Here is a 22,511-nt window from a genome sequence, read left to right on the forward strand (position 1 = left end):
TCCTACATAACCCCCCCCCAAACGAAAGGAGATAAGGCTAACCTTGTCCAGATAAGCCTTTATTTCCTGAGTGGCCATATAAGGAAGAACCTGTACTAACATGGTTGCTCCCTGTGTCATGGTCCACTTGGGAAATCCTACCCCAAGGGGTTCTAGAGTTTCTCCAAAGTCTAGGGAAATTACCTGTATTGGTTTTTGGGTCAGAGGTGGGCTGGTGGGGTGTCTGAGTCTGGAAGTGAGACCCTACTTGGGTTGGTCTCAACCTCCTCAGATCACTGGCCACTATGGAAGCCTTTCTGCCCATGACGGTGTCATATCTGGCCCTAAGGGTCAACCTCTGGCTGCCTACAGCTGGGGGTTGGATCCCTTTGGCTGGAATAGTGGAGGGCACTGGAAGGTTTGGGGCAGCTAGGCCCCAGGTTTCCCTGTGCTCAACAACATCCATTTGAGGGGTGCCTATACCTAGGGGTAAGGGGGATCCCTCAGTTTGTAGAGGAATATTCACCTGGCTGAAACTACTCTGCTGGGTGTCCCTAATCTCTTGATGAGGGGGTTCCTCTGGACAGGGGCCCAGTAAGGGTCCACTGGCCTCCCTGACCTCTGCAGCCCTGGGCTGACTGAGGCAGGGTAGAGAGGGGCAGGATACCTGCTCCAGACTGGGTACCACCTTGGAAGGATCCCCGGCCATCAGAGAGGTGGGCAGGCCAAGCCTGTCCACTTCTGGGGCAGTTACTTCACAAGGGGCAGGGTCAGTTCCCTGAGAAACTTGCCCTTTACCTGTAGTCTGGTGGGGGGAAGACTGCTCTTCCTCCCCTATGCTCTCTGTTTGTGTAGAGTGATCCATAGTTTCAGGCTTCACTCTTTCTATTTTCTCCTGGGGTGGAGGTGAGGCCCTCAGGGTCTCATCCACTCTCTCAGGAATTCCTACCATTTTCAAATGGGCCTTGTGGTCAACCTCAGCCCAGGCTGAGATTTCTAGATCATTCCCCAGTAAACAATCTACAGGCAAGTTTGGGGACACTGCCACCCTCTTGGGGCCAGGGACTCCTCCCCAGCTGAGATTTATCACTGCCATGGGATGATCTTTCCTGACTCCATCAATGTTGGTCACCTGATAGCTAAACCCAGGTAAAAGCTGATCTAGGGGCACTAGCCTCTTGGTCACCATGGTGACAGTGGCCCCTGTGTCCTTATAGGCCACAGCCTTCTGACCATTGATTATTGGTTCTTGTCTGTACCTGCCCAGAATACTGGGGCTCATGGTGAAGTTGGCAAACCCCATGCCACCATCACAGACCATAGTTGCTAACGCAGGGGACCTGGCTAGGCCAGAGTCCACTGGTGTCCCCAAAGAGAACCCAACTAAGTTTTTGGGTGCACTCCCACCACCTGGGGGATTACTACTAGTAGTAACAGGAGGTGTTGGAGCAGGTTTTGGAGGAACATTTTCTTTATTGCCATTTTTAGGACAGCTGGAGTCAGTTTTCCAGTGGCCAGGTTTCTTACAGACATGGCAATAGGGTTTCTTGACATTAGAGGAAGGATTTTGGGACCCACCCCCAGCACTGGTTTGTTGGGGCCCTTCAGATGACTTGTCTTGTTTATCATCCCCACCTTTCTCTTTGGGCTTAGTGGAATCCTTCTTCTGGTCACCAACTTGGTTCTTAGGCCTGATCCTGGTTCTGACCCATTTGTCTGCCTTCTTTCCCAATTCTTGGGGAGAGGTCAGATCAGAGTCCACCAGGTGCTGGTGTAAAAGTTGGTTCTGACAATTATTAAGAATCTGCTCCCTCATAATGAGATTATACAATCCTTGATAATCATTAACTTTACTGCCATTTAACCAACCTTCCAGTGCCTTGGTTGCACAATCCACAAAGTCTACCCAATCCTGATTTTGTGCTTTCTGGGTGTCTCTGAACTTAAGTCTGTATTGATCAGTGGTTAAGCCAAACCCATCTATTAAAGCATCTTTCAGGATATAATAATCATCAGCATCCTCTTCTCTTACAGAGAGGAGCTTGTCTCTCCCTTTATCTGAAAAGGAGAGCCACAGGATTGCTGCCCACTGCTCTACAGGGACCCTCTGTACTCTACAGGCCCTTTCAAGAGCAGATATCCATTTGTGAATATCATCCCCATTCTGATAGGGGGGCACAATCTTGTGGAGGTTCCTATTGTCAGGGACTCTCTCTCTAACTCTAGGGGTTTCATCACTGCCACCAGGGATCTCTAGACCCCATTTCTTTGAAGCTTTCTGAAGCTCCAGGGTTTCCCTGTCCAATGCTAACTGTTCTCTCTTAAGCTCAAGCTTAGCCTGCTCAAATTTGATCAGTCTGCATTTCCTCTCATGAGAGGTTTCTCTTCTCTGAGAAGAGGCAGAGGACCCTTTGGATCCCCTAGAATGGTTGGATCCCACTGAGGGGGATCTGTTCCTTCTGGGGTCCACCACTCTCCTTTTAAGGGTGGAGGGAGTGCCTCTTGGGCCATCACCTCCATGCTGTGAGTGGTTTGTGTCTTCCAGGTCAGGATTTTCATCCTCTTCCTGTTCCTCTTCAGATTCCACTCTGGGAGTGTCCTCTTCTGAGGGGTGCCCACCCACTCTGTCCGTCCCTCTGGATCCTATGGACTCCATAAAGTCTGCTATGAGCAGGATCTCCTTGAGACGTTTTGTGTTGGCACCTCTTTCTGTCTTCAGTCCCCTAAGGGTGCACATTTCCCTGAGCTCTGCAAAGGTGAAATTATCATACTTATCTACTGGGACCCTCTGGGGTCCTTCCATAGCCTTAGTGCCACCTGAAGACATGTTTAGTGTAGTGATGTATCTACCTACACTAAGTGTGGCCTACTGAACCCTCTCTTGAGTTGTAGTCAAGGTGTGCTAAACCCTCTACACACAACTCCAAGTTCAGTAGAACTTATTGTATTCTAGCTTGAATTTATATGTACCTTTGGTACCTTGTGGCTTCCACTTTAGAAATTCAATTTGTTATCTGGTAAAACAATGGCAAGCTTGAATCCAACCGCTGCACACCAATGTGAGAAGTTGGCCTGGCATATGCTGTTCCTAGGTATAGGGACACCTTGCACCAGTCCAATTCGACTCCTATTGATGGTAGGTTTAAGACAACCTTTAAAGAAAGCTATCCTAGTGGTAGCTGTGGAGAGCAGCCTTCAGGCTAAGTCTTGAAGGAGTGTTAAGCTTATTGTTTTACCATAATAACCTCTTGAATAACCAAATGAAAGAGTAGCCCACACAGGTATATATATAAAATATATGTATTTATTCTAGACAGAATCCCACAGTCACTTTCTGTGGCTAGTGGCAAAGTTACAATTCAAACAAGCATTTCTAAACACAATAAATAGCACAGAAATCAATGGGCCCCAGGGGGGGGACCTAACCATATACTAAAATAGTGGTATAAGAACCACGACAATTCTACAGGCAATGCCTAGGGCATTCAGGATCGCTGGCCCCTTAAGAATCCACCCACAGTTGAGAGGAAGGGGACCCACGGGAGGCGTGTGCAGTGCAAGAAGCTGCTGTCGGGATCGCAATGTTAGCCTATGGAGAATGTCGCGGTTGAATAATTAAGGTTTAAGGACACTTCTAACAACAGTACAAAGTTAAGGCTTGAGACTTAAGGCTTTGGAGAGCCCACCACCACGGGAGTACCGAAGTACCACTGTTACCTGCCCCAGGGAAGCCGGGTGCATAGGTCGATTCTGGTGTCGGGTCGCGGGCTGATTTTCTATGGAAAAGGAGTCCAAACTGCTGCTAGCTGGAAGTGTCGCTGAAGTCGTGAAGATTAAAGTTGAAGAAAAGACAAAGATGAACCTGAAAGCAGAGGGGACAGAGTCTGGGTCACAGTACAGTGACCAGGGAGCTCACAGGAAGGAGCTCGTGGATGTCGGGTGCTTCAGGTGTGGAAGGTACAGCTGGTCTCTGCAGTCACGGGCTCCGGGAGGCTTCAAGGAAGGCCAGCTTCTGGAGGGCGACTGTCCCACGTCGGCAGAGGGTCGCTGCGGTGTTAGTGTCCCGATTGGATCCACTAAGCATTGGCAACCGCAACCCACGCAAGATGAACAAAGCAGCTGCTGGTGCAGACCCACGAGGTCTGAGGGTGCTCTCCTTTGCAGGGAGCGTAGAGCAGGCCTGGAGCAACCAGGGGAACTCTTAGAAAGGAAGTTTGTCCTCCGTCAAGGCCCACAAGTCGAGGGACAAGGGACCGTGGAAGGCAGCAAAATGGAGTGCGTAAAAGGGCTCCCACGGGCCACCGGAGCGGGCCAGGGAGCTGAGAGTCGGCACAAATGCTGCTTGAAGGTTGGCTCAAGAATGGGCCAAAGCACAACTTCCCCACTGGTCGGGGTCGTGTGCTGGACAAGAGGTGGCCGGTGTCTCGGGGTATGCGGGGATCTCGACACCCACGTGGTCCAGGGTGCTCAGACTTGCTGGGCACACTCACAGGACGCTGGGATGCACTGGAGACCCACCTCGAGGTTGCTGGAAGGCGTCGAAGGTCGTGAGAGCAACGAAGTCCCAACCGGGTATCTTGTAGTCTTTTAGGTGCCTGCCAAGCAGGGGGATAACTCCTTTATCCCAAGGGAGATTTCTTCAGTCAGCTGGGCAGCAGCTCGTCGAAGGTCAGTTCTGTTAAGTCCTGTACGAATCTAAAGCAATAGGGCCAAGTTATTCCCATATATCCCCAAGATTAGGGGATGGTCCCAAAGCGAGCCTACCAATCAGAGTAGAGGCGGGAAAGGGTGGCTACACCCACTCCCCTTTGTGTGTTTCCCGCCTGGGCGAGGGGCAGGATGCCCCTGAACCGGTTCCAGGCGGTGTATGCAGAGTTGGGGCTCTGCAGCTGCCTACGTGCAACTCTGAATGGACATTTGGTGCACCCACCCTGTTCCAATCCACATTATCCTGTCTGGGGAGGTGCTGGCACCTCCCTGCCACAGGAGCCCTATTGTCCAGCTGGAGAGGCTGGGATTTTCCCCAGCAACAGCCAGCCAGAGTCGTGTAGGTGGCGAACAGTAGCCATTTTGTGGTACATGTGCACTTTTAAATTGGTGTCTAAAATATACCGCTTTTCCCATATCACCCTCCTAGCAAGGGGGAATCGTGCCCCCATGCCCATGGCTGGACTGGGGGTATGATTCCTTCATGTTTGACACCAAACACGATATGGTTCTGTGTAGCCAGTCCCAAGTTACAGCGATGACGCAATAACTTATAATGCGGTAGAGTATATGGTATGGCTACACTACAAACAACCCAGTAACGGTGTTACGAAGGTTGCAGAGAGGTCCTACTCATGTAGGGGTCCCCCCTCACACATACCTCAGCACCCAGCCCTGTAGGATTACCAGGGCCTGCCATAGGGGTGACCTATGAGAGTATATGTGTTGTAATGGTATGGGACATAGGGTACCTACATCCCTGTAAGGGGTGCTAGCACCACCTTACCCAGGCTACAGTAGTGGCCTGGTGGTGTCAGTTTGGGTGGCTGTCCCAGGGTGGCACAATAAGTGCTGCAGCCCTGGTAGGCCTACTGGGGGACCCATGCCCTGGGTACCTAGGGTACCATCTACAAGGGACTGGAAGGGCATGCCCAGCATCCAATTATGTTTGTACCTAGAGTACTCACAACAGTTTTAGGGAGAAAGCAGATAGGCTGGGGTCCTGGATAGCAGGATCCCAGCCAGACTAGTCAAAAACCACTTAAATACCAGGCAAAAAGTTGGGGGCAACCATTAGTCAGATTCCACTCTCCTACATATGTCATTTCGGTTATTAAAATGACAGTGTGATTGGGTGAAGACACAATGGCACTGTCACCTACTAGAAAGACAGTTGAGCACCAGCGCACCTCCACACCTTTGTGGAAGAGTTAGCATAAAGCACTGCAGGATTATACATTTGTAAACGATCTGTAAAAATAAAGCTGTAAAAGCTAGAACTTTGTATGAAGGAAGAAACCGGTGTATCAGCACAAGTAACATGGATATATGTAACGTAAAATATGACAACAGTGGAGGAGCAAACAATGGCTATACGGCAGCGTGGGTGTCTATATTGCGCAGACGTGTGATGTGGAATGAAAATAAGACAAGGAGGAAACATAATTAATATGACAAAGCAGATGTGCACAATTAGGAAGGCTCTGTAGACCAAGCATTTTGTAATGGAAAAGTAAATGTAGCACTTAACAGAACAACAAAGAGGGATCATGTTGAGACTGAGAATGTAATAAAAGACTCATTATTGGGGAGGGTAACATTTACAGTTGAAAATAATGTAGGAAAACAGAATGTGAAGTACAGTTAGCAAAGCAGCATGTAAATTATATGGAAATGTCCCTGCAAAGAATAGCAGAAAAGGGAGGAGAATTTGGGCGATTAAGCACACAAGTGCTGGGGGACGAAACAAGAACAAGATAGAGTAAAATCTATGTGAAGTGCTGCGGAGGGAGTAATAGTGTACTTGTAATGTGAAGCCTTTAAAAACCCGATAAAGACCAAAAGAGTGGACATAAAGTGCACTGTGTATACATTTGATCTGTAAAACACGCAGCAAATGCTGTAACATTTCTGGAGGCGTAAACCTGAGAACTGTCGCAGGGCACATAGATAATTGTTCAGTAAAGTTTGACTTTATCTAAGGAGCAAGCCGTGTCCATATGGCAGAGTGGGTGTCTACATTGTACATACTTATGTAGTGGAATGTATAGGGATGAATAGAGGGCATATAGCATGTCCTATCTGTAAAAAAAAAAAAGGAATGATCCATGGGGCCCAGTATTTTGTAAAGGAAAACAAAAAGGAATACATTAACGAAAAACAAGGTGGGGGTGCATACAAACAGTCAATGAAAAACGCATTGGGCGGGGGGGGGGGGGGCGGTAAGATGTATTTGCTGTTGAAAAATAATGCAGGAACACAGACTGAGGTACAGGAACCAAGGCAGTCTGTGAATTATAAAAACAAAATGACACCACACCAAGTAGCCGGTCTACAGGTCAAGCAACAAGGGCGGAGGGGACAGAAAAGGCTAGAGTAGGGAGAGAGGGAGAGGGATTGGGTTAGATAGTTGTGGAACTGTGTGGCGTGGAATTAGGTGGTATGGATTTGTGTAGGGGAATTGTATAGTGTGGATTGGATGTATGTGGTGTGTTGTGCAATTGTGTTGTTGAATTGTATCATGCAGTTTGTTGTCGAATTATGTGTTGTGGATAGAAAATGTGAGGAGTGGAATTGAGTGGTGTGTAACTGTGTGGATAGATTTGCCATTTTGGTAAAAAAAAAACAAAAAAAAAAAAAAAAAAAAACTAAAAAAAACGTAGGAGCCAAGCTCGAGATGTGTGTGTTTGGTTGTTTGAAAAAACAGAAATAAGTTATAGCTATTGGCATTGTAAATGTCTTTAACCTATGTGTTGTGAAGTGGATGTATGTGGTGTGGAATTATGTGGCTTGGATTGGAATGGTTAGTTGTGGCATTGTGTGGCGTGGAATTGAGTGGGAGTTGTGTAGTGGAATTATGTGGCATGTTCTGCAGTGGTATTATGTGGATAGTAATTATGTGTTTTTGAGTGTTGGAATTATGTGGAGTTGGCTTGTGTGTGGGAGTGTAATATGTGGAGTGGTATTTTCTGTTGTAGAGTGTTATGCAGTTTTAGTAAGAGAGACACTCCTGTGGTTTGTCTCCCTAGTATGACCTTCAACTACCACCATTTTAACCGACTTTAGTAAGTTATTATACCCTAGCCTGGATATATGAGACGGTCCAGCATATGCCTGCACCTCTTCTTTCTTGTAATCTTGCTGTCTTTCAGTGGCAGCTGTCACGGAGTAGAATAGTCTTGCAAAGAATAAAAGATGTGGAATGTACTCTTTGGTTTCGAAGTGCAGTGTTGTGAGCGATGGTGCACACATGTGCTCGGTGTTGCTTAATGAGGAGTTCTTACTATTGGCTTTGACATGGCTTCATGTCATCTTGCGTTCCGACCTGGTCTTGCTTGTTAATTAGAAGTTCTTACTATTGGCTTTGACATAGCCTCATGTCATCTTGTTTTCAGACTCTGCCTTGCACAGCAGTGCTTGCAAATAGTTTGGGTTATTCACATTCAAGGTCTTTCTATTTTTCTAGCGATTGCTTTTGTTTAATGTACTCTGGAAGGCCTTGTGGGAGCTTCGTCAAGATAGAGGCTGGAAAATGTGAAAATGGAGGAAGGGAAGTGAGAGCTCCTTACTGCCATAGGGATGCTTGCTTGGAACTTGGCCAGTTCTGGTAAAATTCCTCCGGCGGTGGGAGGAGGTCTTTCGCGAATCTTCAAGTGTGTTTAAAGCGGAGGGTTGTAGACTGAGAAACTGGGAGTTTGGAATCCGAGCGAGGTCGGACGCGTCTATCTCGGAGTGTGGACCCTGGTTGCTGAGCTCTGAACCCCGGCTGTGAAAACTCCCCCGGCCAGAAGTGGGCTAAGATGCAGATGTAGTGTTTGCACAAGGTGATGTATTGCGTTTTGGTTATTGACATTGTGATGTTTAGCCAGTGGCTTTGATCATTTGAGGTGTTTTCTTTGTGGTGTGGGAGGTGCACATCCAGAGTAATCCTCTGATATATATCTTTCTGATTTCTTGCAGGACGTCCAGTGTGTCTTATCTTATTTCAGGTGCTGCTTGTTTATTAATCAGTATTGTTCATGCATTTAGATTATAGTTTGCTACATATATTTGAATATTGTGCATTTAGCATCTGAGACAGACTTTGTTTAGAGAGCATTGTGTAATAAACCTCAAGCCTTATTCTAAAAGAGAGAGAGTCCCTGCATTTTATTTTACTTGTTCATTTAAAAGTGTTTGATACCTGGGAATCTGCATTTATTGATATATTTGGCCTACCTTTTTCAAATATTGCATTAATAAACCCGTGTTAAATGCACCTGAATTTGTCTTTTTTGCCTCCAGAGTAGGAGTGCTGTGCAAACGTGTATTATTTAAAGGTGCAGTGGTAAATTTGCCTCCCAAAGTGGGAGTGCAGGGTTTGGGTGTGTCGTTTTAGTGAAAAGCAGATTCATTACATCTTGGCGTCATTCTCACAGGATTCGAAAATTAAAAGGAGGGGAAGAAATATGTTTTCTAGAAATTGAAAGCAGATTCACAGATCACAATTGATATATTTGGATGGGAGGTAGTCTCATATGGTGCGCTAGCCCATGAGTGGGCTAATTGTGCTGGATTAAGTGTGAATTGGAGTGTGTTTTTAGCGGATGCTGAGCCAGTGCAATTGGTTGCGTGTTTGCAAAAAGTGCCTGTGAATAAAGAAAAGGAGCTTGCTACATTAGGCATGATCACCTTAAGTGTTTATTTAGAAATGCATACAAAATATGTTCAGTTGCAGCGTGGATTTGAAACATTAGAGAAACAGTTTGTTGAAGCCAAAAATTTCTCTACGATGTTAATTTGTCAGAATAATTTATTGCAAGAAAAGTTGGAAACCTACCAGACTGTGGCAGAAAAGGCTGCAGTTCGTATTGTGAGAAAAGTGTGTTTAGCTATTGCACAGGTAGGAATTGACTGGGACCCTGAAACGTGGGATGGAAATATTTGGGATCCCTCTGAGTTTTCAGACTCCGGAGAAAAGTGGGTTCAAGCTGGCAGACGGGGTTGCGATGGACAGTATGGAGGATTTTACTCAGTAGATTAATGGTGTTTCAGACAAAGACAGCGGTGTCATTTTGAATGCTTTGTTTAGCATGTATCAAAAGTTTGAACATTTAGAACAGGAATGTAGTGAGCTCAAAAGTTTTGGCTGCTGTTCAATTTGAAAACAATTTTTGAAAACAGAATTAAGCATGTGCCAAGCTCTGAAGCAGTTTGCTTTGACCAGCGATGAGTCATATGTAAAAAATGTGAACTTCGAGAACGTGCCAGTTAATCTGCAGGCTTCACAGACTGTCTTAATTCTTTTGAGGAGGTTATTCAGCCAGAAAGGAATGTGCAGGGAGATGAACAGACCAGATTTTTAGACTTAACGATCGCTAGTTATAGGTATGAATCAGACATGGTAGTGAATGATGAATCTTGCTTTACATGGAAAAATGCTATTTTTAAAGAAGAAATGCAGCAATGTATTTTTTAATTTGCACAATAGACTGTGCAGAATGTTTCAGTCATGTGGTTAATTCAGAAGTATGACAGAGTATCTTGTGTGCGAGTCCAAGAGCAGTGTGTTCTTTATAGTTACTATGAACAGGGGGAAAAAAAAGAGGATACTTTTAAATTCAGAAGCTGGACAAATAGATGCTTTTGTGCTTTTGCCCATTGAAAGATACTGGGCAGAAGGTAATAGAACAGAATGCAATTTGCCAATGGGAGGAAGTAATGGTTATAAAATGGTGTATACAGACAGAAACTGCAGATTTGAATGAGCAGTTTGCGCAGGTCCCAATAGAAAGTTCAGGGATGGAGTTTGAGACACAGAATTCCCCAGTGAAGTGGCAGACTATACTGCAAAGTGCAGCTACTATGCATGACAGAACATTTAATTCCCTTGCAGATGAAAAGGCTAAAATCTTGGAGACAGAGGTGGTGACACACGATTCAGATTTGGTGCGCATAACTAAATACGAGCACCTAGGAGATAAAGACCATACAAACAGGTGGGCAGAAAATGAAGGGATGTAGATCTCCCTAGATTTGATCTGACCTGCGATTCTTTTGTGTCCAAATGCACAAGCCAAACCAGTCTTACAAAAGGTGAAGGGTGTGTTGAAGAAAGAAAAATAACCAGAGCAGACAGAGCAGTTGGATTGCCTTGGGCTTCTGCCAATTGATAAAGGGAGCACGTATTCAGCAGTGAGTGGAGAAATAGTCAGGAAGGAGACTGCCCCAGCTCTTCTTGCTGTGCAGGAAAAAATGAGTTTTACTCCAATACCAAGGATTCAGAGGCTAAAGTGTGGGTAAAATTCTCAGACAATTCCCCAGAGCCAGCAGAGAACAGTGCAGAGAGGAATGATAATATTTGTGCCTTACAGGAAAACTTATGCTTTTTGAAAAATATGTTTTGCAAGAAGAGTGATGCTGGTTTCTTTTTCAGGTCCTCATACTGCGATGTGTTGGTGTGCTTAATGCCCTGTCCCCCGTATGGGTGGGACCCTTCCCCTCCCCAAGCCTGGAGTGATCACTGGACGAAGCAAGCTGACGTCCTGTGGCTAAACAAACTAGACGGGGACCTACTTTGCCAAGACAGCTGAACCGTTTTATAAACATGAAGTTAAAACAAAATGCGTGAAGGATGTGTCTCTTTCACAAAGAAGAAATTTTTGTTTCAAAAGAAGGAGAACAACAAAGATGTTGGGAGATTTAAATTGAAGAAAATGTTATCTGAGTTAGAGACAGATAAAAAACAGACAATGTTGCTGTTACCTTTATTTTTTAGCACTAAATATTTAAGTTTGGCTGCTTCAACAGTAGAAGTTCCAGTATTAGCCATTTGAGACATTAGGAGCATTACTGAGTTCATATGCTTGCATCATTTATTTTGTGTTATTCTTACTGAATATCTGGATATGCTGGAGTTGTTTTTACATGCCTTGCATTGATTATTACATGCTTTTATGATTTCACAGTATTATGTTTGCGCTTTCAGTTTAGCACATGAGTTTCTGCTTCAACATGTGCTTTATTAATAGTTTGTGCTTTTAGTTGTGAAATTAGGTTTTTCACTTGTAGTGGTTTTCAATTAAGAAATGTAGTTTTTGAATAGTTTTTGTTCTTTCAGTTAAGAAATGTAGTGCTGCAACAGTTTTTGTGTCTTTCAATTAGGAAATGCAGTTTTTGTACTTTCAGTTGAGAAATGCAGTTCTTCACTCGTAGTTGTGTTTTTCAGTTAAGAAATGCTTTGGAGTATTATCACAAGCTTTTAGGATTTGTGTTTTTTAAATATAGTTGTGCCTTTAGTTAAGAGATTCAGTTTTTGATATATGTGAATGGTGATAGTTGAAGGTCATGGGGTGGAATGTAGTAAAAGAGCCACTATTGTGGTTTGGCACCCTATGATGACCTTCAACTAACACCATTTTAACCGACTTTAGTGTGTTATCATACCCTACTCTGGATATATGAGACGGTCCTGCCTATGCCTGCACCTCTTCTTCCTTGTAATCTTGCTGTCTTTCAGTGGGAGCTGTCACGGAGTAGAATAGTCTTGTCAAGAATAGAAGATGTGGAATGTACTCTTTGGTTTTGAAGTGCAGTGTTGTGAGCGATGGTGTACACGTGTGCTCAGTGTTGTTTAATGAGGAGTTCTTACTATTGGCTTTGACATGGCCTCATGTCATCTTGTTTCAGACTCTGCCTTGCTGCAGTTTTCTGCATGCACAGCAGTGCTTGCAAATTGTTTGGGTTATTCACATTCAAGGTCTTTTGGTTTTTCTAGCGATTGCTTTTGTTAAATGTACTCTGGAAGGCCTTGTGGGAGCTTCGTCAAGATAGAGGCTGGAAGATGTGAGAATGGAGGAAGGGACGTGAGAGCTCCTTACTGCCATGGGGGTGCTTGCTTGGAACTTGGCCAGTTCTGGTAAAATTGCTCTGGTCTGGGAGGAGGTCTCTTGCGAATCTTCAAGTGTGTTTAAAGCGGAGGGTTGCAGACTGAGAAACTGGGAGGTTGGAATCCGAGCGAGGGCAGACGCATCTATCTCGGAGTGTGGACCCTGTTTGCGGAGCTCTGAACCCTAGATGTAGATGTAGTGTTTGCACCAGGTGATATATTAAGTTTTGGTTATTGTCATTGTGATGTTTAGCCAGTGGCTTTGATCATTTGAGGCGTTTTCTTTGTGGTGTGGGAGGTGCACATCCAGAGTAATCCTCTGCTGTATTTATATATCTTTCTTATCTCTTTCAGGACATCCAGTGTGTCTTATATCAAGTGCTGCTTGCTTATTAATTAGTATTATTCATGCATTTAGATTATAGTTTGCTACATATATTTAAATCTTTGGCATCTGAGACAGCCTTTGTTTAGAGAGCATTGTGAAATAAACCCCAAGCCTTATTCTAAAAGAGAGTCCCTGCATTTTATTTTACTTGCTCATTTAAAAGTGTTTGACACCTGGGAATCTCCATTTATTGATATATTTGGCCTTGCATTAATAAACTGGTGTTGAATGCACCTGAATTTGTCTTTTTTGCCTCCAGATTGGGAGTGCAGTGCAAACGTGTATTATTTAAAGGTGCAGTGGTAAATTTGCCTCCCAAAGTAGGAGTGCAGGGTTTGGGTGTGTCCTTTTAGTGAAAAGCAGATTCATTAAATCTGTGGAGTTTGACTATGTGATGTGCTGCTGAATTTTGTGGTATGATATTGAATTATGTGTTGTTTATAGGATATATGTGGTGTGGAGTGGAATTATGTGGTGGGGAGTGGATTTATGTGGTGTGGAATAGATTTGTGTGGAGTTGAATAGTGTGGCATGGAACAGTGTGGCATTGAGTGAAATTATGTCGAGTGTAATTATGTGGCATGGTGTGAGTATTTATGTGGATTGTTATGTGGCACTGAGTGGATGTAAGTGGGATGTATTTATGTGGTGTTGAGTAGTGTGTAATTAGTTGGAGTTGAAATACGTAGTGTTGAGTTATTATGTGGAGAGTAATTATGCTGCATGGTGTAGAATTGTGTTGTGGAATTGTGGGGCGTATTGAATTATGTGGAGTTGAATGCTTGTTGTCAATCTACAGCAGTGCTGAGGGAGCAGCCTTGATGGAAGGTGAAACTAGGTTTCTTTTTCTGTCCTCTTACCACCCTAAAACTGGCAAAAACCGTGCTAATGGCTTGCAGTTTTTTCTGCCTCTCTTGCAAGAGCATTCTAGCCTTGAGAGGACATTAGCTTCAGAAGGTTGGATTTACGGCCACTTTAAAGTTTTAACGTGGGCTCTGCTGGGGAAGTAGGGCATGTTCATTAAAGGTAGCTTGAGGTCACTCCTTTAGGGATGTGTTGAATGAGACATGTATTGTCTCATGATGCTTTATTGGGGAAATTAAATTTCCTTGCCCTTCTTTGTTTATACAGGGCTTAGGAGGCAGTGGTGGAAGGTCTCAAGAGCCCAACCTGCCTTGGTTTCTGCTGACTTTGGTGACCTATTGACCTCTTGCAACCTCGGAGGGGTGGGTGGGACAGCATGGGGAGAGTAAATGATGAGCGAAGCTGAAGCCAATCAGATATAAAGCCGATGCATGCTACACCAGGAGCACAATGTTGACTAGTGTTGCATTTAAAAACAAGCAATGACGTGGACCAAACTAATATAATTTTTTTTCAGAAGAGGCAGAGTACGAAATGAAACCAAAGTTAGCCACTTCACCCAAAAAAAAAAAAAACACTTTATCTCTCTGTGCTTACAAAATAAATATGACCATGTGTAATGCAATTGGTGTTCTTGTACATTAAATACAAGCAGCGAATTTGGAGCAGTGGTGGTGGGGCAGGCAAGCAGTCTTGCGGGAGGGGTGAGCAGGCAGGCAGGATGGCACGAGGAGAGTAAATGATGGGCATAGCTAAAGCCAATCTGAAACAAAACACAAGCCCTACATAAACCCTTACAGCATCAGGTAAAAAAAAAAGAAATTGCGCCAACAAACTGGGAATAACCTAAAGAGTAGCGGCCAATACTCCAGGGGAGGAGCAACACATAAGAAGGTGGGATATATAACCACAAGAAACCATAGAGAAGAGCAACACACACTTTAACCGATTGGCAGCGAGGGCACTGTCAAAGCCCAGAGATTGAATACAGCACGTTTTGAAGACAGCACATGCGCGCTACCTAAACAATGTGCAGCGCAGCAGGGAAAGACAGAGAAACACACACGAGACAAGTGGAAAAAAAAAAAATCAACTTTCTTGAAAAAAAATAAAGAGAAAAAAAAAAAAGTAGTAATTTCCTAAAAGACAATGGAAGAAAAGAAAAAAGCCAGCACATGGGGTTATGCAGAATGGTGGTACATTAAGGACAGGTAGGCTCTCGGAACGCCCACAATAGGTGTTTGATGACAAGACTGTTGCGCTGTCTCGTAGCCTTGACCTAAAAAATTTCAACTGAGTCGGCCTCATCTAACCATACACACTTGTGCTCAAGTCTGTGTTTTGTTCTTCATCGATACTCCAAAAATAACCATAAATTGAACTCATACTTAATCAACTAAGAGTAAACTGTTTCAGTTCAGAAAAAAACCTATATTATTTATATTAAACTTTTATTTGCTGTGACTAGTTCAACAACTGTACACAGCCTCTCTCTTAAAGGGACAGAATCCACAACACTAGCTCCCAAACTTTACCCCCTCTATTGTCCATGGTAATGATGCGATTACTTGAGCTTATAGTTATAAAGTAGTGGTTAAGTGACTGCTCTGAAACTGGGAGACCGGCAACCTGGTTCAGGAACTTGCCCGTACCCCAAACAGACTATGAAAGCATTCCCGTTCTAGGTGGAAGGTGGATCTGGAGCAAGGGACAAGAAGCTGCTTACCAGTTAATGAAGCTGCTCTTGCCAGCGGAGTGGTTGCCCATCAGCATTACGGTGATCTTTTTGCGAGGCACCAGGAGCGACAGGTCCAGCTTGGATGCCACAGTGATAAGACCTATGACGGAAAGGACATCACTGTGATGAGTCAGATAGGCTTTACTGTTTTCAGTTTCTATTTTTGGTAAATTCGGGTGGTGTTTTTTCAGTGTTTCCAAGTGAATTCAATACCTCAAAAAACAGTGCTTTTCAGTGTTTACTAATTTTCACGCCATACAAAACAACTGAAACGGTGTTTATGGAACGCTTTGCTTTTATTATTGCTTGCTTTCTTCATTGACGCATGGTATATAGACAGTGTACGTACAGTGTATATGAAGTCCAAATACATTTTTACAAGTCGAAGGTTAAGTCAGCACTTTCGGAAATTTGCCTGAAAAGGGAGGCTCCGTGCAAGGCACACCTCTTGAACTGCGGGGTACAGAGAGAACTTTTTGGAAATGAGAGATTTCTGGGGGTGTTGGGCGTTGTAGGCAAGGCAGACAGTTCTCATGATTCATTTAGAATCAATGCGATGTCATTTGAAGAAAGTGTGAGCTGGGTGACATGCTCAGGGTTTTGGGCACTCCTCACAAATCACGTAGCATGATGGCACGGCTCGGAGTAAAGCTAGGCTGGGTTTCACTGCTGGTTTTTTTCCCCTCTGAGATTTATATAGTGATAACTCAACCTGAAGGTATTGATGCGCTTCGCATGAGCACCTGTTGCGTTACACAAGGGCACATTCATTTTTGTTAGGGACGGGTAGATAACGTGATTTGCCCAGAATCACAGGATGATGAGCGTCATTGCCGAGACTCTAACCCAGTTCGCCAGATTTGAGGTCCACGCCCTAACCATTAGACTACATCCTCTCCTGCTGTTATTTTCAAGGTTTATGGAAGAGTCTATGCTTTAAGTGTTTGAGTTTGTGAAGTTAAAATCTTGCCATTGCAGTATCACAATGATTACAAAAACATGTTTTGTTAAAGAATGATAACTGGTTTGCTATTTCAGCCGTAGGTGCCTATCAACATGATCAGTTAAATACAACCGAACAGTGCCAACAAAGTGCGAGCAGAAAGAAGCACTACCACAAATCAAACTCCTGCTCCCCTCATCTACTCCAGCCCCCGCCTGCTGGACAGCAGCACCACTCTCGGCATGAAGGATGGCCGGGTGCTCTGCAATAAGGCCAGAGAAAGACAATTTCATCTTTATTAGTGTGAGATTTCTCCTTAGTAACAAGCACACTTCAAATAATTAGCGTGCTTTACATAATAATGAAATTATGGAAATGCCAGACACTTATTCGAACAAGTCACCATTACTGAATTTTAAACTAGATAGAACTGTGGTTTTGGAGCCGTGAGAGAATGCCTTTCTGAACTAACAACATCCTTTGAATGGTTACAAGTGAATTAGCTTAAGTAGTAAATAAAGATGGAAACGTACCCCTGTACTTGTTATGTAGACACAAGGCTCAAAGAAAAGATGCTCTCAAAGAGAGTAGGCGATCAGCTATTTGAAGGGGAGGGTGTCTTGACCGATTCTACCAAGGAACAAGACCTGGTTTACAGTTTTAGCGAATCTAGATGCCCTGCGTCTGTTGTTGCACCACTTCCAGACGCCGAACTGGTCTTGCTGCCTCCTGAAAACCCCATTAAGATCCTGGTGTATCCGGGAGGTTGTCACTTAAGAAAACATGATTCAGTCCTCTTAACCATCTACATCCATATGGCCCCACAGGACAGAGTTCCGTGTCGAAATGCAGACAAACCTTCTGTTCTCTGCTGGGAATTGAGAGCAGATCCCATTAGACACGTGCCCTAGTTCCCACACCCTGTCCTAGGTGATTTAATGATGTCAAAAGTGGTCCACCAGTTTAATTAAACCAATTTAACTTGTCTCTTTATCTGTCAGATAAAGCGGCTTCTCCTGTCCTCATTGACTCCGTTTTAGTTCTTTCATAGAGAGGAAACTCAGAATGAAAATCTGACGGGAGTGTGCTTTCTACTAATCTTCTATCTGAACATTAGCTTCAACTTCCAAATTTTCCTAAATGTGTAGTAGGGAAAATATTGGTCTATGAAGTAAAGGCTTCGGCGGTTAAAATATTGTCTTTTTGTTTGGTTTTAACAAAACAATCGTTTTTTGCTAATTTTCATACTACAGTTGGTGACGAATATACTGTAGCTTTTAGATTTGACTGAGTATGTTATTGACAGTTACGCTGACGTTTTTGTTTAGGGACTTTTAATTGACTAATATTGGCTCTGGGTTCTTTACATGGAGAGGCGCCTGTGGTCAAAAGAAAATGACGGGAGAGGGAGAAAATATGTGGTCTTATTCCTAAATGAAACGTCACGGCTATTTTAGTTTAGTATGTCCATCGCAGACAGTCTTGTCGTTTCAAAGAGGAATTATTTTCTTTTTATATGCCCATGTATAAAATGCAACACTTTTCAACTAGGTGAAGTTTTAAGGGTTTCTTTTAACTTTATAAACAAATGAAGTTTGCTTCTCTCTGGGGTTTACCGGCAGCCAGGTCTTGGGTTTCGGTTGCCCTGCCACTTATTGTGCACACACGCGGAGATTTCTGCTCCGCTTTCCCAAAGTCACGCACTTTTGTTGCACTTTGTCCACGCCCTACCTCCACAGTAAACAAATCGTGGTACACCCCATCAGGCGCGCAACACCCATTGGGCTCACCGGGCTTCAGCCCCCCCGTGGTGTGTGTCAGCCCAGGCTGAGACAGCTTCCCAGGCTGGCGACTGCATTTTCACCCCATCTTAGAGCCACTCCGCCTATGGCTGGAAGAATTAGCCCCCCCCCGAAACTTGGCTTTAGTTGCCCACCGGGACCCCATCCATACTGGATGCCTAGGGCATCCAGAGGACATGCTGTGCCCATGACCACAGCGCTGGTCACAGTGTTGTTGAGGCATGCTCCTAATTAGAGCCCAATCAGGGAGGGGTAATTGGCTCTACAGTGCTGGCGGCTGGGGCCTTGATGAAGAGATGTGTGTCTGCACTAGCTGTCCAGCCACACGGCCCTGCCGCACCAGAAACAGGGCCCCAATTAATAATGATTTGCAAATGGCAGACAAGCAATAACGCAGAGAGATGCCCTGCACCCCCCCCCCCCAAGCGGCTCTCCTGCCCACCCCTTTCATTTCCTTTTCTCTAATATAGATTGCACAGGGACGGATCCCCGGCCCCCATAAATTCAGAAATTAGCTATTCACCGTAATAAATGGGTGCCTCGTGGGCTGGTTCTGTCCCCATCTCTCCTCGTTCCATCATGGAGGCAGCACACCTTGCCTCCCAAGTCTCCCTCATGCCTCCTGCATTCTAATATGCAAATGTGGTCATTTAGCGAACGGTAAAGTTGATTTTCTTGTTAACGTGATTATTTTGATTTCATGGTTGATATCTACTCCTGAATTACCAACCTTGCTGCCTTTGCCCCATTAATTTGATTTCTTTGGGCCCCTATGTCTATTCTTCTATTCCTGATGCCCACTTTCTCACTTTTGATAGTTGTTTCTTCCTAACTAGTCTTTCAGAAGTTGTGTGATTTATTAGCCAGCCTTAAGAGGGCAGTCCGTAGCGACGAAGAAGAATCAGGAGGAATATCCTCGGCCGGCCCGCTTTAATCACATGACGATAATGCAGCCCTAATTGACTCATTTGACTGCTTGTGCTTTCCGAGTGCCTGGCATTAAATGTTTCATTGCCTTAATTTTCAAACACATCATTATACCATCCTCAACCGCTCTTAATAAACACTTTGAGGATCTTGCAGGGCAGGGAAAAACATAAGCCTGCTGCTTCCTTCTCGGGCCTAAATTGCAGGTTGGTCTGCAATGCTTTGGCGCCATCAAGTGGCCAAGTTGTGCACAGCAATGAAAATCAGAGACACTCGGTTTAAACTGGGTCAGCTGATTTTCATCCGGTAGGGTAAGGTCGGGCAGAGTCGGTTTTAACCGATTTACGGACAGCCTAGTCATAGAATAGGATACTGTACTAGTGACAAAATTTAGACGTAGCCATTGGCATTCTTGGACTACACTTAAGATACTGGGCCAGGATTAAGAACAAGGATGTATGGTGCAAACTGGAGTAGCTCTAAATCATTTTACAGCTCTGGTATCCCTGCAGTATGTTTAGTCCTTGCAGGACTAGAGACAGCCTCACTTTCAAGACCACCTAGCAAAAAGGCAGAGCACAGACACAGGTGTGCATTAAACGGTTAGAGACTTACAAGGTAGAGCTCTGAGTGAGACGACTACAGCATTTATTTCCTTGCTAGGTAAGTGCTGCCCACTGTCTTTTTATTCTCTGTGACTGTCTTGAATAATCAATATATTAATTTTCTAGGGAGGGTTGCCCCAGTGTCAAACTAGTGAAGTCTACCTTCTCTATGAGTATTAATTTTCTTGGGATGTGGGGTGGATTAAAAAGTATGCATGGCACTGCTTGTCTTAGGAGTATCTGTGTCCTCTGTAGGTTGTTTTACCAGGGGTCTCCACTTTCTATGGCAGAGGTCTTCAAACGTTTGGATGCAGAGACCCCTCTGTCAACATTTTCAGGCGTAAGGACCCCCTCCTGAGAAAAATTTCCAAACCTGTATGGAGGGCTACGGGAATTATGAGGACCAAATTACGCAACGGGCTTAGCTGAATTGTGTGAGAAGAAAATGTAAATAATGTTATGCCGCATATTTTGGGATAGCATTGCTTCATTATTTTGACATTTTTTACACACAGTAACACTGAGGAAAGATTTCACCCCATCAGTACCAGTTTATAACCAAAATACAGCAATTAAACGTCAGAAAGAGGTCTAATCAACCCTTGTGAAGGACCTTCCACTCCGCAGGAATACGTGCTCCCACATTAGAAGCTCACCTGGCCCTGGCTGGAAGCAGCAGGAGTCCCTTAAAACCCTAGCGGTCTTGTGCAGAGTTAAGCAGTTTACCCATGTGGCTTTCCTCTCACCCCCTCCCTTCCACCCCACTCTCCTCTCCCAACCCCAGATCCCTCTCTCACTTTGCAGCCCATTTTCTGTCACCCCTTTTCACAACTTCTGAACTCTCCCCATTCAACCTCTCACTTCATATTTAATCACCTCTTGCCATTCTGTCTTTTCACTGCCCTCATCTCTTTAACAGTCTCTAGCATTTATCTCATGGCCTCTCTGGCCCTTCACCTCCTATGCCCCTTAGCACTTCTCATTCACCTCAAGTATCTCCATTCAATTTTTTGTCCATTTGTATCTTACACCTCTCCAGTCCCCCCATTCATCTTTCACATCTCCCCTTTGTTCTTCCACACCTTCCTGAACCAACAACCCTCTCCCCTGTTACCTCAGCACCAGTGCCTAATTTGAGCTGACAGAAAAGTCACATAACGAATGAATACATTTTTTTTTTTTATTTACAACTCTATTTAATTTCAATAAGAGATCTTTGCAGGCTCTTTAAACACATGGCAGGCATTTTTCTTTAGGAAACCCTACTTTATATTCCTTTTCATGAAATGCATTCTCATACTACAGCAGTAAATGTAAAATACAAATGTAAGGAATAGGCAGAGTGGTGGTCCAGGGGGTACTGGGACGATAAAAAAAACTAAGCCTTGGTAACCAGTTTACAAAGGAATATAAATATGCAAATGGTCTTTAAAGACCTGTGAAAAACTCGGGCGTGCCAGAGAGAAGACTCCAGACAGTGCCCAGCCAAGCACACAGCAGCTCGAGCTGCACTGCTGCAACAGCCCGGGCTGAGACACACGACAGGGAAGGAGGGGGGCTGAAGCCCTAGTAGACCTATGGGCTTGGGCAGAAGTGTGACTGGGAATGCGCGATCCCCTTTGTATCACTCCACGGCCCTCCTGGGGGTTTGATCCCACAGTTTGAAGACCCCTGCTCTATGGGAACAGGCACTACATTTAAAAGTCTCCCAACAAGAGGGTACTTTCCAGCCCTCTGTAGATTCAATCTTTCAAAGAAGAAAACAAATATATAAAGGGGGAATAGAGTGTAAAGGAGACAGAATAAAGGATTGAGAGAAGAAATTAGAAGGGGAGGAGCCTGTTCTAAAAAGGAGGGGGAGATCACTCTCTCTGCATCTTTCCATCTCTACAGAGGCAGGAGCTCACATTCATTCTCTGAACTTGCTTTAGGGGTTGAGAGAAAGAGACTAGGTCCTTAGGAAACCTGGGTGGATCTCTTAACTAAGCTTGCTCTCACCATCTCAAAATTGGGGCTCCCTCGGCCGCCTAGGTGGAGGTCACGCTTTCAGCAAGGAAAGTGAGTGAGGTACTAATTCCTGTGGGTGTACGCTCTCCTGGATTAGGAAGGGGCTTCTTCCTCTAAGCAGAAAGTCCTCTATTGAAGGGTGGAACATTGTTGTGGGTTTAGTTTCTTGAACAGAAGAAAAAGTTACTTACCTTCTGCAACAACTTTGCGGGTAGAGACCATGTGTAGAAAAGTAGGATCTGCTTTCATGTTTACCCCAACTTTTTGCTAGTGTCAGTATGTTTTTGACTAGTCTGACTGGGATCCTGGTAATCAGGACCCCAGTCACTGTGCTCCATCCATTAATCTGACTTCGCAAGTACTTCTGTACTTCCACAATTGGCTACTGGTGTACCCCAGTAAGTCCCTAGTATATGGTAACCCAGGGCATAGGTACACCAGGGATCTCCCATGGGGTGCAAGATATATTATGTCACCCATGAGAGACCACTTAAACTGTGACTAGATGCCTGCCATTGAAGTCTGTGCTAGCACCACTTACGACAGGTATAGGTTTCCTTATATTGGAGGTCACTACACTTAAAACCTATAAGTCACCCCTAAAGCAGGCCTTTCAATCCTGAAGGCAGGGTGCTGGGTTAAAAGTATGAGGGTGCCCCTGCATGAGCAGGGCATCTCCTACAA

At 44.6% G+C, this 22,511-nt stretch overlaps 2 protein-coding genes across 2 annotated transcripts in view; one reads left to right on the plus strand and one right to left on the minus strand.

Annotated features, from left to right (window-relative positions):
• Window positions 1–13,174, plus strand: part of NUPR1 (nuclear protein 1, transcriptional regulator) — a 159,110-nt gene extending 145,936 nt beyond the window's left edge. Inside the window, exon 4 of the transcript XR_014966799.1 lies at window positions 11,102–13,174. The gene's annotated coding sequence lies outside the window, so the exon portion shown is untranslated. The remainder of the gene's footprint in view (window positions 1–11,101) is intronic.
• The window catches only part of LOC146811914 (uncharacterized), a 170,208-nt gene that overhangs the window by 123,003 nt on the left and 24,694 nt on the right, over window positions 1–22,511 (minus strand). Inside the window, exon 2 of the mRNA XM_085618875.1 lies at window positions 15,532–15,643. Coding sequence (XP_085475001.1) covers window positions 15,532–15,643 — 112 coding nt within the window. The remainder of the gene's footprint in view (window positions 1–15,531; window positions 15,644–22,511) is intronic.

This window comes from Triturus cristatus, chromosome 7 (assembly GCF_964204655.1).
Source record: "Triturus cristatus chromosome 7, aTriCri1.1, whole genome shotgun sequence".
NCBI lineage: Eukaryota > Metazoa > Chordata > Amphibia > Caudata > Salamandridae > Triturus > Triturus cristatus.